Source organism: Rhea pennata, chromosome 5 (genome assembly GCF_028389875.1).
Source record: "Rhea pennata isolate bPtePen1 chromosome 5, bPtePen1.pri, whole genome shotgun sequence".
NCBI classification, from domain to species: Eukaryota; Metazoa; Chordata; class Aves; order Rheiformes; family Rheidae; genus Rhea; species Rhea pennata.
In genome coordinates, this window is record NC_084667.1 from 47060698 (window position 1) to 47081062 (window position 20365).

The 20365-nt window shown below is 38.2% G+C and overlaps 1 protein-coding gene across 1 annotated transcript in view; it reads left to right on the top strand.

Annotated features, from left to right (window-relative positions):
• Positions 1-20365, top strand: part of NRXN3 (neurexin 3) — a 721730-nt gene that overhangs the window by 154259 nt on the left and 547106 nt on the right. Inside the window, exons 6-9 of the mRNA XM_062576209.1 lie at positions 10771-10890; positions 16019-16400; positions 17770-17960; positions 18768-18941. Of these exons, the coding sequence (XP_062432193.1) occupies positions 10771-10890; positions 16019-16400; positions 17770-17960; positions 18768-18941 (867 nt within the window). The remainder of the gene's footprint in view (positions 1-10770; positions 10891-16018; positions 16401-17769; positions 17961-18767; positions 18942-20365) is intronic.

The window sequence follows — 20365 nt, forward strand, 5'->3', positions numbered from 1 at the left end:
TGGAGATCAAATAAGGAGGCTATTCGGGGAGTAGGGGGCCTTTTAAAAGGCAACAAGAGAGAAGTAACCTTTTCTCAGAACAAAAGGATGGCTTTTCAAACTTACCAGGGAATATAGAGTGCATGTGTTACTAATCATCCAAAGCGAAATGAAATTGATAGGGAGATGTTTATGACTGGTCTATACCATTAATTAATTTCTACTCTTTTTTTACAACTTAACCAGAGGCCAACATGCCCTATTGCTTGATAATCAAACAACCTTATTGCTTAAGTGTCCCTGAAACAACCTGAACTAATGTGCAATCACAACACAATTTTTTTTTCTTTTGCAATTTTACAGTGCTGGCTACTGTTATTCTTTTAAGTCTTGAGAATTGATAGTCCTTGTAACCAAGATGGCTAACAAAACATACACAGACACCAGTTGTTTCCAGTAGTTGAGGAATCACCCCTTCCCTTCTTTGTGCTCAATTATTTGGTGGTACAAAATTAAGAATCTTTCTTTTTGATATCAGGCATCCATTCTTTTTTCAAATGACTATTAACTTCTACAGGTAATGAGCAAGAAGAGACCCCAAAATCTAGCAGTATGTTTCCAGGCTAAGTCTGCTTCCTGGTTGGAGAAGTGATGAGATCTGCAGTTACTTGAGTCTTTCTCTTTCCCCCAGGGTTGTTTTAGGATAATTCCTTCCAGTTAATTCTGTGGTATAATCCTATCTAATTCTGGTGATACCAGATGTTGATCATCATAGCTCTCTTTAAAACAAAACAAGTGAGATGAGCTTACTTAATTATAGAGGAGAAGGGATTTGCAACTCAGTTTGCTACCTTTTGGCATGGCAACTGGCCAGGCTATGTGGGTAAGGTGTGTCAATCCACTCAAGGTACCTGATATGGTGCTCAGAGTGCTGTATAACTAGGTCAGAACCCATTGTACTCTGCAGTTACATGTTGTGTGAAACATACAGGTGTTGTATGAAAGTGTAAGTGTGAAATTAAGTGACTGAGGAGGTCTGGTTAAGAAGAGGGATAGCAGCACTTCAGATATGAGATAGTGCCTGTCATTGGGAGATGTGAGGCAGAGAGAGATGTGGATTTGATTAAAGCTGCTTTGCTTAGCTTAGCTTACTATCCTCTCCTCTTTTTCCCCCAGGTCACTTTTTCACTTATATACTCCTTAGTTGACATGTTCCTTAGCTGACGTGATAGCTGTGACTTTGAAATATGAATTTCAAAGGAGTTCTCGGTATTTGCCTCAGATGTCATCTTCATCTATAAATCCTCAACTATCCTTCAGTCTGTACTGCTGATTCCTCTGCTTTCCAGGAGCACCTGATCCTTTCTTGATAGCTTCTTAAACATAGTAAGGAGTCTCTTCCATGCAGTTCAAAGTACCACTTCATCCTGCTCACCCGGATTTCTCAGTTCAGGCAGAGGCTTGATCTGGGCTACCAGTAACATGCACAGGCTACTTGTAGCACCTGAATACACAAAGTCTGTACTTGTAAATTTTGGTTACTGTTTTAATTCGTTAATACTAGGATTTGTACAGATACAATACTCTCCTTCCCAATATGCAAGGGGCTCTTTGTAGACTAATAAACACTGGCTAGTATACAATGGAGAACTTAAACTGCGCAGCTGGCACTTAGAGTGGTAAACTTCACTATGGAGACTGCAGTGTGAAAAGGTAGCTAAAGCTCAGGTGTGTATATGATGTTTTCCCACAGAAAGCTAGAATCCTACTGACTTTATAATCATATTTGGATGTAATTTTTGTAAAGGTGACTTCTGTGCTGTTACAGTGACATTGAAGGTGGTCCATGATATAGACCATGGGGATAACCTCTAAGTATATATGACACCTCAGACACTTGTGTATCACAAAGAAAGATACCTTAAAAGAAAAAGAAATATAGGTACTCTGTGTATGTCATGTTGTTAATCTTTGTCCTTGGTATTTGGCTTAAGAAAGTAGAATTTGCGGCAGGAGTCTCTTCTGTTCTGATGGCAAGCTGTGAGTGAGGACCATGCAATGGATCCTAAACAGCAGTTCTTCATCTGTCATTTGGGACTGGAGTTCTGAAGATCTGGGTTCTTCCTCTGACTTAACTGCTTAGTCACCATGTCTTTGGGAGGTAATGCCTCCTCCTTTGCTATAACTTTTTATATTATGAAAGAACGGAGCAAAGATGCTCTCCCATTCATAGAAAGTGGTCTGTTACCCATCGCTGAAAGACATTTACATACCATTACTGTAAGGCCTTTCAGGTCTTGCGAAGCACTCCCTTTGTACTGCTATTCATATCTTTTTCCACTCAATTAACTTCCTGTCTGACTTCCTGATCTTGCTTTTCAGACTTAGATAAAGAGTAGCTTTAATACTTAAACAAAAAAGCAACTCTATAGCATCATGAGGTAATTCCAAAGTTCAAGTAATTCCTTCCAATATACTAACTGACACTATCAGAGTTATGAGAAGACTCACCAAACAGGATGATGCAGGTTTCCCCAGCCTGCTCTAATGTATTTCCTTGTGAATATGATAGAAACAAAGAACTTTTGAGGATACTTGGTTTACAGACTTGTACATCTGATCGTATTTTTTCCTCTCTGACAAGAGTAGTTTAAAACTTCTCGAGGCAGTCAGTGGTCAGATTTTTCTGTTTCCATTACAGAAATGTCTACATGATAAGACTCTCTTCACTTGTCTCAGCTTCATCTCCAGCAGTCTGTTCCCGCTATCATTGTGATTCATCTGCATGTCTCATAGTGTTTATGGGGAGACTAGGGACTAAACAGGAAGAGAAACTGTGTGGTCCATCTGTGTCATAACTGAGGTATGTTGATGAGATTAGTGAGAAACTGTGTGCTTTTGCTACCCATGCTATATCTACCCAGGAATAAACAGAAAAATTCAGTTACCAGAAATATTCAGTCATCTTGTTTTGACTACCATTGCATCACTTGAAAGCTAATAAAATGTAAAGCTGTATTAAATGAGGAAGTACCATCAGGATTTCTTTATCTTTGTGTCACTGCTGTGATGTGCAAAAGTGTGTGTGTAATTGCTGCTGTGATAGTTGGTTTAAAGTTCTGCCCTATGATAAATTTTGTAAAGTTTTGTGTAAAGGCCATGGAGCCTCATTGGGTGGCACACTGCATCCATTATATGAATATACCTTAAATGAATAGGTGTTTGCTATTTCTGAAGTGAATCAAGTTTCTGGAGTAGTTTCATTCATCACTGAGATGTAGTCAGCTTCAAAGCAAAAAATATATGAACTGCTGAAACACTGCGAAGCAACATTTTTTAGTACTGTAATTAGTACATAAAACTGTCTAACAACTGCTTTAGTGAATGTGATTGTTTCCCTCTAGCGGCCGGTCTTTTTGTAAGCTGTGTAATAAAAGTTTCTCCTGTGATTGCCTTGAAGGCTCTCTGGTTTACACTAACAGCTCTCTTGAGCTTTGCTCTCTGTAAATCTAATGTGTATTTCCTTAGGCAAATTGTAGATAAGCCAAAATACAGCAGCATCCAGCTTCTTTATACCTATAGAAATCTTTTGTTTTTCTGATCTATTTGGCCACAATGCAAAACTCCTGTTCCTATGGTGTGAAGTGTTTCATATGGCAGCTCTATCTAAAAACAAAGGTAATGTCAGTCTAATTAAAATCACTTTGAAGATCATTTAATTCAGCTGTTGTAAATCTTAATTTTAAAAGCATGAATACTAGATTTTTCATACTTCTCTGTCCTTTTTTGAACTCTTCTCTAGTTCTGAATATAAAATAGAATCACTTTTATTAAAATAAGGAATAATTCCCCCAGTGAAAATGGAAACTGTCTATTATGGTTAAAAATGAGTACTATCTTGAATAGAAAATCAACAACAAATTTTATTTTTAAACATTGAAAACATTTTTCCCTGTAGCTTTAACTTGTAATATTTTGAGCATTTTCTATGTCAACATAAAATTTTTCCTTAGAAGAACCGAAACATCCTTTCTGTGAAACTCTATTCGTCTATTTAAACAACACCAGGGATGGAGGGAATCAATTATTTGTTAACACAAATGTTTTTCTGAAGTCTGTTAAAGATATTCTACTGTAGAGATGTGCAGCAGTTCTGTCCCTTAGAATGTTAAGAATTCAGCTGGGATATGTTTGTTAGATGACTAGTAGGGTGGTCTTGCTATTTTTGATTTATTCACTAAGTTAATTCAATGTACTTGATTAATTTTGCTGCTGAGGGGTTTCTCATTTGCACTTGTTAGTCTAATTAATTCTACTGGTATGCAAAGGTTTTTGTATATGCACTTCATTATTGCTGTATAAATGTAAATAATTAAACTTTGCTTCTGAGTAGACTCGTGTAAATCCTGCTCAGCTTTATCAATCTCCATGTGATGCCACTCTGTAAAGCTGTAAGCATAACTCTTCTGTAAGTGCTGCTAGAAGAGTTTTCTTCCTAAAGTGTTGTTATGTTTTGCTTAATGTGGAATAGTATGAGATGATCCTGTTCCTTGAGGAAATGGAAGGGTTGGTTCAGGTAAGGTTGTCCAGTGAAGGTACTGACTGTCTGCAGGGAAGGACATCTGCTTATTCCTAGTTGGCAGCTAACCTTTTCTTGAAAAAAGGGATACTAAACACCTGTATTTGAGCAAAACCAGTGTGATGTGCATAAATGTGAGTTGATTTGGCTGAGATATCTACATATATGTGTGCAATGTACTGAAGCTCTGGGGTTGTTTCCTAGTTGTTTCCTAGCAATCAACAATGCTCCTGGAGTTGGATGGTGGATCCCAGTCAATAAAGATACTTTGCTAGTACACTTTGTCCAAATGGTACTCACACATACTAGTGCTACCTGACAACAACAAGATTTACACTGTTGATTTATATTTAACTGGAACCAAAATATATTGAAGGTTTTCAGAGCAGCTGCAGTTATGCCTTTGAGCTATGCTCACATTTTGACATTCACCCTGTCCTTTTTAAAAGCTTGCTACATATCAGGAAGCCACACTGATGTGTGAATTTTCTTTGTCCTCGCATCCCTTTTTTCCCATTTTTTTTTACCGTTTTCAAACCTGCTTCTAGAAATTGTCAGAATATCTTCGGACCTAGAATATTCTCTCTATCTTTCTCTCTCTTTGTCATGCATAAATAGGTGTTACGTATTAGATATATAACTATATAAAGTGTTATGCATAATTTATGCAATATGATGATTATTTAATGTATATAATATTGTCTATATGAGAAAAATCTCTTCTAAGGCAGTACTAGCAATTTAGGATGAGAAATGTATGGAACATTTTGGTATTGGATGAGAGCAAGACTGATGCGGAGCTGAACATCTTGACGCAGTATCTTTGAGTGAAGTTATGTTAACTGTCTAACATTAGTTATTCTTAAATAGAAGTTTTCCAGTTCTTTCCTTTGGCTTCATAACCTCACTCTTTTCTGTGTCACACTGGTGAAGCTGTAGTGAAGAATTTCGCTCCACAGTTGTACTAGCCCCATCTCAGTAACCTTTGCGGAATAGCTTAAAAGGGGGGATCAATTCTCTTTCAACTTTGAGAGGATCTATCTAGCTTGTCCCATGAGTCATTCTCACATTTCAAAAATCTACTTGCCTGCATTTTTCACGGTCACAAATTTTCTAGTCATTTTGTAAAAGTAGGTAAAGACAGCTTAAACCTCCTCCCCAGAAAACGCTTACAAGCAAGCAAAAACAATACCCAAAACAAACAAACAAAAAAACCCTTGCTTCCCTTTCACAGACCCTGGGATGCTAATGAAATATCTTAAGAGATGTTGCCCTCTATAAATTAGACACAGAAATGCCTTATGCCACTGGACAAAGCTGAGATGGCAGCTGAGCATTTTAATTAGAATTATTTATTCTTGTATTTGTAGTGATCAAGGTTGTTTTCATTCTCATCAGCTTGGCTATGTCCTTTCTGGTTATTTTGAGATCCTTTAGACATGCATGTTTGACCTCTTCTATAATGTTGTATGAGATATGCAATAGGAAGATAACCTGGTTACATGAAGGCCATTTCAATCATATAAATGGATCAGATAATGACAGCCTGCAGTGAAGGTAAAAGAACACATTTTGATTCATCTGTAGCACAACAGTGAGAGGATTAACCCTCTGTCTCCTTTGCCTTTCATAGAGAGGAAATTCTGTCTGCTCTTAACCATTTTGGGTGGATAATAGCTGGTATTTTCAGAGCTGCTGTTTTAAATGCATCCCTCTGACCTGTTTTTTATTCTAAATGAACAGCTTCTTAGAGGACATACTGACAGCAACTTGCTATTTCCAGAAAGAATAAACTACTTTTTGTTCTTCTAATCTTAAATGCATCTTTTCTTGGCACTCTTATTGTCTATTGAGGCCAAGCAACAAGCAGCAGCGCACCTTTGATATAGAAATGCTGATCTGGATCTTCTGGGCAGATTGGATGGAACTTTTCCATTTTTGAAAGCATATATTACTTGAGTTTGTAATGAGCAATATGCACGCTAGCTTTGAGTAGATCATGGAATCAAAGGAATCATGAGTATAGGACAGAAGTCACATGCTACCACTGCAGATGAGTCAAGTAATCTTTGGATGAAATATCCAAAAAGAAGATTTTGTTTCTGATTAGGTACTGCTTGCAGTGGCATTTCTCCCAGAGCACTGAAGTTGATTTGCTTATTTGAATTTTTTACCTTATTTGAGTTTGAAGATGTGAGGTAGCGATTGTTTCTGGGTAATATACAGTTCCTAAGAGGTCATTGGGAAGTGGGATGGAATGACCAAGAAGGCTGGAGACATAGGAAGGTGCTCTCCTCTGTACAGTCAAGAGTCATGCTCTGACAGCTTAGTAGTTAAGTTACTGCTAAAGTAGAAATTTCATTATTCTTTTTTCCTGGTATGCTGCCTCTTACTTGTCCTCACACATAAAAATTAAGTAAAGTGTAAAACTTGCTTAATGACCAGCTGCCATCTCATCAAAGGTATTATAAATAGAAAGTGTTTCCAGACATTCAGCTTCTAATATATTTTTTCAGGCATTCAGCTTCTAATATTGCTGCATGTCTCTTTTTTTTTTTTCTTTTCCTCATTGTCTTTTATTGTAAGTGTGTTCTATGAGGGGGAAGATGTGCATCTTTGACTTTCTTCATAGACTGGCTGCTCCTCTGCTTTACTTCCTCCTACATCTACATTATCTCAGTTGAAGGACGAGGTCAGATGGGAACAGCTTGAAAGGAGGAGGGGAAAATAAAAGGTGGGGGGGAAGGCCTTTTCATTGGCTTAAGCAATTGCTTCTGTGTATTCTCTGTAAGATCACAGAAAAGCATTACTGGCTAGGAGATGCTATTTAGGGAGAGCATTTAACTCCACTTTGTGGGCCTTTTTTTTTTCTTTTTTTCTTTTTACTATTCTCCAGCATCTGCAACTTTTGGATTAGAAATGTTCCCTTTTAGTATCTGTGAGAGATGTGCTGTCTATTAATTCGGCCAATGACATTACCAAAGTTTGTTTGTTTTAGCAGCTCAAGTGCTTTTATAACAATTGATCACACCTAAATGACTACATAGGCACAGCACATGTGTCATTATGCTTGTTGACATTAAATTTGGGATCCAGATGTAGCAGTACCTCTACACAGTTACTGGAACCACTCTGAATTTAGTGGGAATTCACATAGGGATTAGCAATTCATTTGCACATTGTCAGTTGAAAAATAGGGACCTAAGTTTGCTTATTTTCAGGTCAATGCACCTGCTGTGTAAATATCTTCAAAGCATTTAAAAGATGGTTTGAACAGAGCAAAAATATTATTTGTAAACACTTTCTGCACTTCAAATATCTGTTTAATTTGACCAACTTAGATGAGTGCTCTTAAGCTTTCTCATGTATTGAATTTTTATACATATTGTTATTTATATAACCCTAAAAACCCTAAAAGCTCATTGTAGCATACAAAACAGATTTGTGCACGAATAAAAGTATTAAATACTCCTATTTTAAAAATTTCCTCTAATGATGAAGTATTAAGCTCACCAATCAAGGCTTGATTAGATAAAATGGAATAGTTTGCATCTTCAGTGCTTAAGTTTAAAACTTACTAGCCCAAACTAGTAACCGTTTACTTATAAACAGCAATTTCCTTGTAGACAACAGGATTCATTTAGAAAGAGTATAAAAGGCCTGAAATCATCTAATCATTTGTTTTTGAATTGGTTAAGCTATGTTTTTTGTGAGAATCTAGTCAGATAATTTCTATTGTTGTCACACTTTTCTTTTGAACATGTTATTGTGGACATCAAGAGAGCAATGATGCCTGAAGTCAAACCAGGTCTAATTAACTTTCTTATTTTGTTAGGATGGGGCTGAAAAGAGTGGAAACTAGAAGAACAGCAAGGTTGAATTACTGAACAAGATTGGTCACATAACTGCCACACACAAACTGTTACACTGTCAGCTGAGCAGAGTCAGCAGACTTGACTATTTCTCTTTGCTGAGCTCTACATAACCACAGTAGACTTGTGGAAAAGGTTTCTTATAGCCATTTGCTGTACTTTTTTTTTTTTTTTTTTTTCTCCCTGAGTGTAACTGAGTGTAAGTTCAGGTGGCATTAGATCCAGATGAACTCCTTAACTCTTTCATCTTTCTACACAGCGATCTTTCCACAAGTGACTGTGTGGAGCTTCGGTCACTGGTATAGTATATATTGATGTAAGCAGTACCTTTGCTGACCATCCGGATGCATCATTCCATAGTGTGCGCTTTCATCTAAAATATACTTTCACTTACTGATGTAATTCTAGTGTAACTTTCTTGAGCTCAGTAGACTTTTGCATGCCTAGCTCAGCAGAACTTAAGCTTTCTTGCTGCCTTGTACAGTTAGATTTACCTTCATGATACAGTGTGACTTTGCACACAGGTAGGGACTGCAGAGGTACCCATTCCTCCTGTCAAAGAAGTATTCTCTGTAGTTGCAATGTATGACTCTCTTCAGACTCTTCCCATCTTTTTAAATTCAAGAATGACCTTTTAATGTCTCACATCACTGTAGAAAAACAGTTTCTTCAACTTCCTCTGTGGTAAAATTGGTTAGTAATAGGTATGGTCTGCGAAGGAGTTGAGCGCACACTGTGTTTTGTGTGAACTGCATGATCCTCCAGTGAGAATGATGCCATATTCTTTCTGCTGTGGTCTCCTTCCATAGGATCCCCCTACCACACGTATTGCATCCTAGCTAAATGATTATACCAAGGAGACATAGTCTTCTTTGCCTGTGCCTCAGCATCCATCTCCTCCCTCCCCCCCCCCACTGCCCTGTTTAGTGGGAAGTAGTTAAAATAATGTTGGTAATTAGGCAGTATGCACACTAAGAACCATATCTTGTCCCTGGATATGTTTCCTGCCCCTTTTCTTCATTTCTGTCTCACAGGTCAGACTGGGTGGATTCCTGCATCCCTTTGGCAGAACTTTGCATAAAAATGTGTAACATATTTTATTGTTTCAGTGAAACTGGACTGTGTGGTTTGGGACACCAAGAACTGGTCAAAATAAACACTATTTTATAGGCTGAGTAAAATCAGTTAATATTCTTGGATTAGATAAGCATGGAAAAATAATCTGCATATCCTGTGTCTAGCCTGACTAATATGCTAAGCTTGAGCTATAGTAGTTCTTGCTATTTTCCCTGTCTTATCTCTTTTAATACCTTCAGTGTGTCTTGCTTTTCCATTCTTGAATCTCCCTCTTGCCAGTTTGGACAATGTGCCCAGTCCTGATGTGCATCAAGTTCTGCTATACTCAGATTCTTAGTTTCTTTGACATACCTGTGTCAAAATACTTCTATCTGTACTGAAATAAGCATTGACATGTTTAATTTAGCACACACCATTCTTCAACCTCACTCATCCTTGGATGTGAGTGAGGTGCTCCAGTAATCTAAAAAATTAACATTTTAAGTAGTAGCTTGTCAACTGTGATGGATGACCAGCAAAACTGGACAAGTGTGAGTAGTCCTGATGCTGTTTTCCCAGGAGCATTGTTTGCCAAGGACAACTGTGGTTTTATACTTTGGGGAGGAAAGGACTCCTTCCTTTTCCTCTTTCCCTTTCACCAGTTAAAACCTCCAATTTGGGAGTGGGAAGTGGACTAAGGTTTCTGTAAGTAACTATAAACAGGCTGTTTTGCCAAAGAACCCTAGAGCAATCCACCAGATTGATAGGTCTGTGATTTCTGATTCAAGACCTAAGGACTGAAAGCAGCCTGGTGTTTGATACCTAAGCATTTGGAAACACAGTAGAATTAACTTTAAAAAGAATCCTAAGTACTTTGTGGTTGTTGCAAATCAAGACTTAAGAACAAAAATTCTGATGTGATTCTGCTTTTGCTCCATAGTTATTTCCATCACCAGCTTGTTTTTCTAGTACCACAATGCCCTGTACAATGATATGTTTGTAAATAAGAGTCCTATAGCACGAGAGAGCTTCCACATGCTTTAATGGATATGAGCTTTAGGCTCTGAGGAGAAAAGCGCTTCACTAAGAGTTTGTGACCTGACTCGCTGTGAACTGTGAATGTGTAGATGTGAGGATTGATTTCAGGCAGTAATACACCTATGATCTTCCAATGATCCACTAGTTTATATCACACCAGGGTGATTTTGGTGACTTTTCCCATCAGGCAAGTATTAAGCTAATTTGGAGTCTGACTTTAACTGTCATACTTATCGCCATCCCCAGGCAAGGGACCTGAAACTCTTTATGCTGGGCAGAAGCTCAATGACAACGAGTGGCACACTGTCAGAGTAGTTCGTCGAGGAAAGAGCCTCAAGCTGATGGTGGATGATGATGTTGCTGAAGGTGAGTGTAGTGTAAGAGTATCACTGTCGTTATCTTTGTCTCAGTTCCCAGTCTCTTCTCAGCCTACATGCTCATTCTCTCTGTTCCTGTGTATTTCCCTTTTCCTGTCACATACACATAGTGTTCCTGTGTTGAAAATTAATGTCTAGTTCTGAGAGGCTAAATATCCTCAGTCAGTGGCAGAAATTTCTATGACAATACTAGTGATCTGAAATACGAGGTTAGGGGACAGATGAGCTTGCTCATATCTAAGAACACAGAGATGCTGAGCATCATACTGTCTCATGCCAGACTGGGGCATGCTCCAATTATGCCTTACTGCTGAGCTGCAAATACGGGACTTTACAGTGCTGTAGAATGAAAGCTAAAGCCCCCTAAATCTTTCCTCTGCACATACTTTTCTTGATGTTGAATCAGCATTTGATATGTTAGAGAATAATGATTTGTCTGCTGTTTTTTTTTTCTTGTTTTGTATTGTTTTGTTTTTTTCCTCTTCATTTGAGCTCCTATGCCTGTGTCTCAAAACCATCCAAAAAGTAAGGCAAATAGAGCAGTTTACTCTCAAGTCTTTGAGAGGGAAAGATTAATCACTGAAGAAAGTAGGAGATTTGCACTAAAATGATAAAGATACTTTATAATGATCTTTTACATTACAAAACTTTAGAGATATGTTTTTGGTCCATAGTTACAATAGCCAAAAAGTTGTTTTTTCTTTCTCTGAAATGAAGATCTATAATTCTCACAGTTCTGTGTGACTGTAGGCCCTAGATTTTTGAGAAAAACACTAGCCATCTGGAAGTTGATAATAGAAACAAAAAATGGTAACTCTGGAGGGAACACTGGTATAGATATTTCCTTTAGTTGTGACTCATGCTGTTTTGCCAAATGCTAGTGTCCTGTGACCTAGCTTCTGCTCAGAAGGCAACTAGAAAGAACAGCTGCCACAGGATGTAGGATTTTGGCACTGCACATCTCTGCAAAAAGTTCTTTACTGCTGTGTGAATGTATGGTGCTTAATGTGATAGATTAATTTAATCAAGAAAGCCATGAGACAGGATTTTCAAATAAACTCAATCAAGTGGTTTTACAGGAAAATTGGCTTGATGAGTATTTTCACTCTGAAGTAAATATATGTTGTGTTTTAGGCTGAGAATTTGACAGAGATGTGAAGAGACAAGAAAGAAGAACTCACCCTCTCTATGTTGGAATTGACAGATTTGATCAATTCTAGCTTAGAGAAAAATGAAATTTTGTTTTAAAGAAATATTTCTGAATTAGTGAAACATTGTGCTGGTAAACCCATCATCATGGATACTTCTGTGTTTAGGAAGAACAGTTCTTCTGGATGTGATTTTTAGCAAGGGCCGGGAGGTGGCGAACTCTGCATTACCAATCCCTCCCCCCCCCAAAAAAAGCTATCTGTTTTTAAAGTCTATTCTTCATAAAACTTCATTTATAAATAATAATGATACAATTCTATACTAAAATAGGATGTGCATATGCACATGTATATGAATTACATAATGAAAGATTCATTACAGCTAAAAATATCTGTTAAATGGATATCAATATGGCAAATTGAAAAGTCAGAAAAAACAGAGCTAAAATTTTCTGCACTATCTGCATTCCGCTTCATGGGGCAGATGATACAGTCTTCAGTGATGTGGTCGCATAATTTTTTCCACAGAATGCATACTGTCTTCAGGCATAGATCAGAAGTCTAAATTGGGCCCCCAGTTAAAATAAACAAGTTATTGGACTGCCTTATTCTTTCTCATTGCTTGTGTGGAACAGTGCACACCAACTAAATATTGATCTAAAGATAGAGCTGTTAATTTTCTCCCTTGGTGTGTGTGTGCCAAACATCAATATGTTTATGCAGAACTAAAGCTATAACTGGATTTATTCCCATGTCTATGCTATATGGAGTGAGTAGGTGTATTTTTTCCACTTTACAGATTTGGAACCAAGACACTAGATTAAATTTGGAAATATTTGGTACTAATTTGACATGACTTTCAGGCATTTACACATGCAAATATTCAGCACATCTGCAAATTGTATCCCATTAACTCAAACTGGGTACTTGGAGAATTAGGACTGAACGATTATTGACCACCTGTGGAAAAAAAATCATCATGAGGTGATTTGCTTGGGTTTCTGCAGGGAGTCCAAGGCAGAGAGAGAGAGCATATCCAATTCCTGCGGACAGCATTTTGCTGCTTAATCATGAAACCCTCCTCCTGGGTCTCCCCCAGGTCAGATCACAGAACATCAGTGATAAATGAGATTAGCATTAAAGGCAACAGCCTGCTACACCCCACAGCCCTGATACAGTCCCAGGTCATGATGCATCTCAAGCTTAGAATGAGGCTAGAGTTCTTCAAAAAGAATAACATGGAAATACCTGCATGCAGGAGGTGAAGTTGAGATTGTACTAGGCAGAAACACAGTCCCTAAATAGTAGTGGGGAGAGGAAGGGAAGAGTAATGTAGGCCCACCATCTGAGGCTGGGTTGTGTAAGGCCTAGTCTGACAGAGACCCATATAGATGAAGACCTTTGGGTCCTCTTAGTAAGACTGTGCTTGTGTAAGGCTGTTTTTGTTCAGGTGTAACCTAACCTTGGAGTATGTGGCTCACAACATCAGTATATGGTTTGTTTATTGAATGCAAGCTGTCGAGTTTTTGTTTTTCAACCAAATCAGTAAAAGAGGGCACAAATAAAGCAGCAATATTCTTCCCTACAACATCTCACTAGCACCCAAATACTGCAAGGACAGTGGAGCCTTTTCTGCCTGGAGCTAATGAGTTGCCGGTTGCAGTAGTGGTTACAATTCTCTGTACAGACTGGAGGAACAAGAGGTGAACTTTACAGGTGGAGCTGGCAGCTCCTGAGATTAGAAGATACTGGACTTCCCTCTGATACTGGGGTGGGGGTGTGGGTGGGAGGAGCATATTTGAGTAGGAAAGGACAGCTCTGATTACTATGATCCTGGTCTTGTATTGTCTTGCCATTTTCAGCCTTGACTGACTTGCTCATAACTTGCTGCATTACCATCACCATCATTGTTCTATTTCTCTTAATCCAGTCTCATTTTTCTCAGTTTTTACCTTTTCTAAAACTGAAGGTTAACCTCTTTCAACCTCCTTCACTCCATTTCTAATATCCCTTCACTTAGGTTCTCTGTCCCAGTGTGCTGTAGCTTTTACAGGTTTGTTTTTTTCCTCATACTCCAACAGCTTATTCCTCTTTGCATTTATCTAAGAGTAGAAGCACTAAGGAGAAAAGTCATCTTGCTCTTGCTCTTTGGCATCTCTGGGTTGTATTTTTATAACCTTTTAAAATGAAGAAGCAGGATTTTAAAAATACATTTTTTTCAATAAGAAAATACAATTTTTTGGTTTGGAAAAAAATCGAAGATTTTCATTTGACAGCACTAAAACTGAAACACCCTCTCTCAGTAGTGGAAGTAAGTGAGATGTTTTGTCAAAACAAATTTTCCACACACAGTTTCTGTTTCTCTGAACTGGAGTTTTTCAAACTAAAATGTTAACCACTTCTACTAAAGATCTATTCCAGTATTTTAAAACATTTTTATTAGTACTAATACTTGAATTTCTGAGCAGTCAGAAGTATGTGGCTCTTTTCAGCTGCTTGTAATTTTGTCCATCTTTATCTGCTTGGGTTGAAGCTTTCCATGTCAATAGTCTTTGTATAATTATGTTTTTAAATTTAGATTCACTGATAAAATTGAGACTAAGCGATGAAGAAGTTGTTTTGCCATACTATTTTTATCTTCAGTTTTGGAATAGATGCTTGAAATTTTGCCAAGAATGTATCTCTTGTAAGAACTGTACCTGTTTGCTGTCTTTGCAAAAACCTGATCATGTTTGGACAAAGTATAAACTGAAAAATTGCACTTTGTTCATAATTATGAATATTAGTATAGATACTAATATTTCAATGTTTCAAGAGAATCTGAGCAAGAAAATGAACATCAGCTTGCTTATGCCCAGACCTATGGTACATAAAGTCATTATCATTCAAGTATCCTATAAATATTTCCAGCTTTAGTTCCCCACAGAACAAACAGACAGCATGTTGTGATTAGTAAGAAAAGTAATGAAAGGCCTATCTATCTATCCATCCACACCCATCTGTATGTATATAAAATATATGTATGTATGTATCTCTTAATGTCTAGGAATTGTTTAGGTGAGAAATGCCAGGAGACTTCAGAAGATAGCTGCAAAGATGAAAAACCGTCCAAGTCCCAGTTGATCTGACCTGGTGGAATTAAAAGAATATTTTTTTTGTCTGGTCTCAGATATGGTTATCAGTGTGGCTCTTGGTTTCTGAACAAAATGCACTTGCCAGATCTGAAAAAGTTCTGTTTCTTCTTGAGATGGCCACCCTCTCTCTGTGTCCTGTCTCCAGAGATTTCTCATTTCAGATTTCTAGAGGGATGGAGGTAAGGGAGAAAAGTAAGAAGTCACTTGATTTCAGCTATCAAGTGTCAGGATGTGAGGATGAGGTAAATGGACTGTCAGATTGAATGGATCATTGTGGGCTTTAGGGAGAGACCTAGTCTCCCTCATAGACTCTACAGTTCTGAGCAGGCCGTAAAAGTTAAATATAGGCTTTGTTTCTGCTTTCTCATCTATAATTCCTTTCTTTTTTCCTCATTCCTTTTCTTCAAGCAGAAGTCCTTCTAGCATATCTGACTCCTGTGACTATGTAATGTGAAATTTCAGGATGAGCTAGTTAAGTAGATCCAGATATATTTCTTGACATAAAGCTAAGCATGAATGATACAGTTCTCTGATAATGTTATTTTCCCTGAACTATCAGATTCCCTTCTCTGCTTTCTTACAAGGGAGAAATAGGTAGCTTGCTCTCCATAACCCGTTAGTCCCGTGTCTCCTCTCTTCTGCCAGATTTTGGTGACTGCCAGGCTGAAGTTTCTCTGCCAAGACTCTAAATTTTTGCTGATGGAAGCTGTTGAACAGTGCTCAGACGGGATTAAGTTAGTACTGCTAGTAGTTTGGAAACTGGAGGATGAAAGACTCCATAACCCTTTACTGATCTCTGGGTTTTGTGCATGTTCTTTCTTGTTCCTATCTTTAGGCACAATGGTTGGTGATCACACCCGCTTGGAGTTCCACAACATCGAGACAGGGATAATGACGGAGAAACGGTACATTTCTGTCATCCCTTCCAGCTTCATTGGCCACCTCCAGAGCCTTATGTTTAATGGGATGCTCTACATTGACCTATGCAAGAATGGTGATATAGACTACTGTGAGCTGAAGGCACGCTTTGGTCTCCGCAATATTATAGCTGACCCTGTGACATTCAAGACCAAGAGCAGCTACCTGAGCTTGGCCACCTTGCAGGCTTACACATCCATGCACCTCTTCTTCCAGTTCAAGACCACCTCAGCTGATGGTTTCATCCTCTTTAATAGTGGTGATGGCAATGACTTTATTGCAGTTGAACTAGTGAAGGGGTAAGTGAGCTTTCTGCTGTATTCTACCATGGGTCCATGTCATACATAGGCTCAGCATGCTTGTATAAAGGAAAATTCATCTCGTACTCATACTTTACTGGCTGGGGCATACAACCAAGTGGTTAGAAATAAGCACTGAGGCTTAAGACTCCTGATTCTATTCCTGACTTTCAGCCTATGACTTATGGAAAGTCACTTTTTACAGCCAAAACATTACCGTTTGAAGTCTTTTAGATTTGATTAGGCTAATATTTTGTCCTGTTAACCTTGCAGAATAGCACAGAGGAGGGAATGTGCTGACTCTCTTTTCCTTTTTTTTCTCCTGCTATTACAGACCTGTTACGTTTCAGCCACCCTCACTGACAAATAATAAAAAGATAATGCAGACTGCAGCATTTGTGTTTCTGCCAGTGACGCTCAAGGGAGAAAACACTTTACCCACTTCTGAGCCACTACATTCTTTCTGCAAGACTGAAAACTTAAAAATTGTCCATAGAGCCTTCTTTGTTAGCTAAACAATTTTTGTACTGGTACTCATCTAGATACAGTAAACATTAATTCCACAAATGCACTTTACTATTTCTACTTTTTTTCAAGTGTAACTGAGGTTCAAGCTGTTAAAATTTTAGCTTTGCACGTGTTTCTGTAAGAGGGACACCTGAATGATAAATTAATAAGTAAATTAAAAAAAAGGAAAGTCATGAGCTCCTGGCATTCTGTTGAGGGTTGAAAGTTATGGTCTTTTTTCCTTTCTAGAGAGAATATTTCTCTTCTACTGTCACATAGATTTCTATTTGAACTGTACAAATAATTCAGGGTAACACTCCAATGACTTCTATCTTTGTTAAGGTCTTTATATTTTGCTGAAAACTTTGCTAATTGTTTTCCTACTATTTGAGTAAGCCCTGCCACTCAAGTGAATTTTAATAGAATATTTTCAGTGAGTTTTCCGATTAACAGCTGAAGGGGATTGTTCAGAACCTGGGGAATTTATGTCTCAAATAAGCATATCTAGTGTTACTCTTTGCTACATCTATTGATCTTACCAATTTTTAAATACATTTATATGCAAAGACAGAATATCTTTGGGTCTACAAGAACTTTGTGGGGGAAAAAAAGATTAATTACTAAAATCTAGTTAACTCCAAATGTATTTTTCTCAAAGTACTAATCTTACACTTTCTTGGTGGAAAGGAAACACCTGTATCTTTTTAAAATTGGGGGCTCAAATTTTGACTTACTATAACTTTCTAATCCAGAGACACTTCATGAATTGTGTATATTAGCTTATCAGCTGTAGTTAAAATGAGGGTCAGTAGTACTGGAGTCCTTATATAATTTTAACTGTTCTTATTATGGTGATTTACAGGTATATACACTATGTGTTTGACCTTGGAAATGGACCTAATGTTATCAAAGGCAACAGTGATCGTCCTCTTAATGACAACCAGTGGCACAACGTTGTTATCACCAGAGATAATAGTAACACACACAGCCTAAAGGTGGACACTAAGGTGGTCACTCAGGTTATCAATGGTGCTAAAAATCTGGACCTTAAAGGTAAATTCTACAGGAATGGCAATTTCCCCTCCTTCCCCTTTTATTCCTGTGGAGGGAGAAAATAAAAAGTAAACTTGCAAAAACCATGCATTATGGAACACAAAATCTGGAACTTGGTGGGTTTGGCTTTAAATTTTATTTTCATCTTTCTCTGTTTGGCATCTTCCACTAATGGAGTGTTTTGTTGTATTTTGCTTTTTTAGAATTTTTTGTCACCCTACAGTTGTCCCTAGTTAGGATGCAATTACCAGTTTTATGGTTAGGATGGATTTGTAAAATACAGCAGATAGTGAAGAAATACAGCTGTATATAGCATGTAGTCTGCATTGAGGGATGATAGGAAATGAAATAAGATACATCCATGCTAAGTGATAAGGAAGTTTTTAAAACTGTTGGGAGCCCAGGACTGCAGTAATGGGATACTAGTGTCGATGTGAAAACACATCAGTAAAGTTAATGAGGGTGGGCCATAGCCAGGTCAGATGAATGTACACTGATGGGCTATGTAAAGGAAATAAGCTTGTAATAACTACTGTTGCTACCTAATTCCTTAGATCAAGCTGAGACTCAGATTTAGCAGGATACAGTGTAAGAGCCCTAAGCAGGAAATGTCATGGGATGACCTCTAAGCACAGTGAGGAGGCAGAACTGATTTCTGGCCTTACACAATGTCCTGCTCTGCTTTTAACCTTTCCTGAGCAGCTATTTAGCTCACTTTTCATTGGCAGGAGTGGGGGCAGAAGGGGAAAGCCACTTCAGAAGATACGTAACTTTCTTCTACCTATTCGTTCACCCTTTTTCCTTTAGGGGATCTCTACATCGCTGGCCTAGCTCAAGGCATGTATAGCAACCTCCCAAAGCTAGTGGCCTCCCGTGATGGATTTCAGGGCTGCCTAGCATCTGTGGACTTGAATGGGCGTCTGCCTGATCTAATCAATGATGCTCTGCACCGCAGTGGGCAGATTGAGCGTGGATGTGAAGGTATAACTGATTTCAGAGATGTTTCCCTCTCAAGCAATCCTCTTACTTTGTTGCTGCCCTTTGTGCATTTACTTGTCCACCTTATTGCCCATTTCAGTAGTTCACTTTCATTGAGACATACTTCACTGCAATCCACTTATGTCTCCCAAATGCTCACCTTGAGGATAGGCTAGTTTCTGTAAGTATGTGGTTCACCAGCTGTTCTGTCTACTCCATCCCCTATGGAATGGTACCCCTATGGAATGGAAATGATGATTCTGAGATAGGCTACTCTTTGCTTTTCCCGGGGCTGTTCATTAACATTACAGTTCTTTTTGTTTTGTTTTATTTTTGTTTTAATATCTGATTCATTAATGCCTCAGGGAGCCCTTTCTTGGGGATTCAGATAAATAAGTATTTTGAAGACCAAGTAGAGGCAGGATAAATGAAAGGTAGAAGGAGTTGAAGAGTAAAGATCAGACCGTAATAGAAAATTATAGTCTCCTTTTTGAGATATTAACGTCTTTAGTTTAGTGGGCACCCAAGGAAAGTTCTGAATACTATTCCACAGAGTTATCTCTGCTGTCTGGAAAACCTTTCTTTTTGATAGTTTCTCTTTTCCAGGTGATCTAGAAACAAACGTACTGAAGGTGACTTTTCGGGACACACAACTAATAGTGATTTCTGAAAGCTTTTAAAAATAATTTGTTGTTCTTGATAAACTGTCATTGATTGAAACGGTATTGACACCAGCACTACTAACTCAGTAACATTCATATGGCATGAGTTCCTGTAGAACCTGGGATAATTCCTGTCAAAAAACCCAAGGTTTTACTGATTGGATGAAATGAAAGTCACCATTATGCCCTCACTCCACTGGGTGTTTGTATCTGTTGTGTAGGCCTCCGGTCACTAGAGGAGGATAGTTTTCATCAGTAGAGGTGTATAATGCATGCCTAATGAGCAGGTGAATGTCCCTAACTTGTCCTCACAGACAGGATTCCACTAACAGACTTTACATCTGCAATCATATTTCTGTACTGTGTCAAGATGTCATGTTACATCATGCTGAAGTGTTCTTGTCACTTGTCAAGGTTGTTCCTTACAAGGACTAGAATTGGAAATACTATCTTAGTGCTCATTTGCAGTTTGAGTACTCATGAATCACCAAAGTGGCAGTACAGTTAAATCCAGTCCTTTCCCTGTTTCTAGATCTCTTTGGCTGGGGGCTCCTGTGCTTCGGTCTTCCTGCCCCACCTCCGCAGTAGTACTCTGGTTTGTGGGAATTGTGTCCTGTCACAAGAGCCAACGTAATATCAGCTCCAATTAACAGCAGTGTTAGGTGCTGCACAGTGGTAGGCTGCTCTTTTCTCTGCCCTTCTGCTGAATTTAATAGTGTCTGTTAACCAGACTGTTCCTTGTGTAAGTCAGCATGGTATAACAGA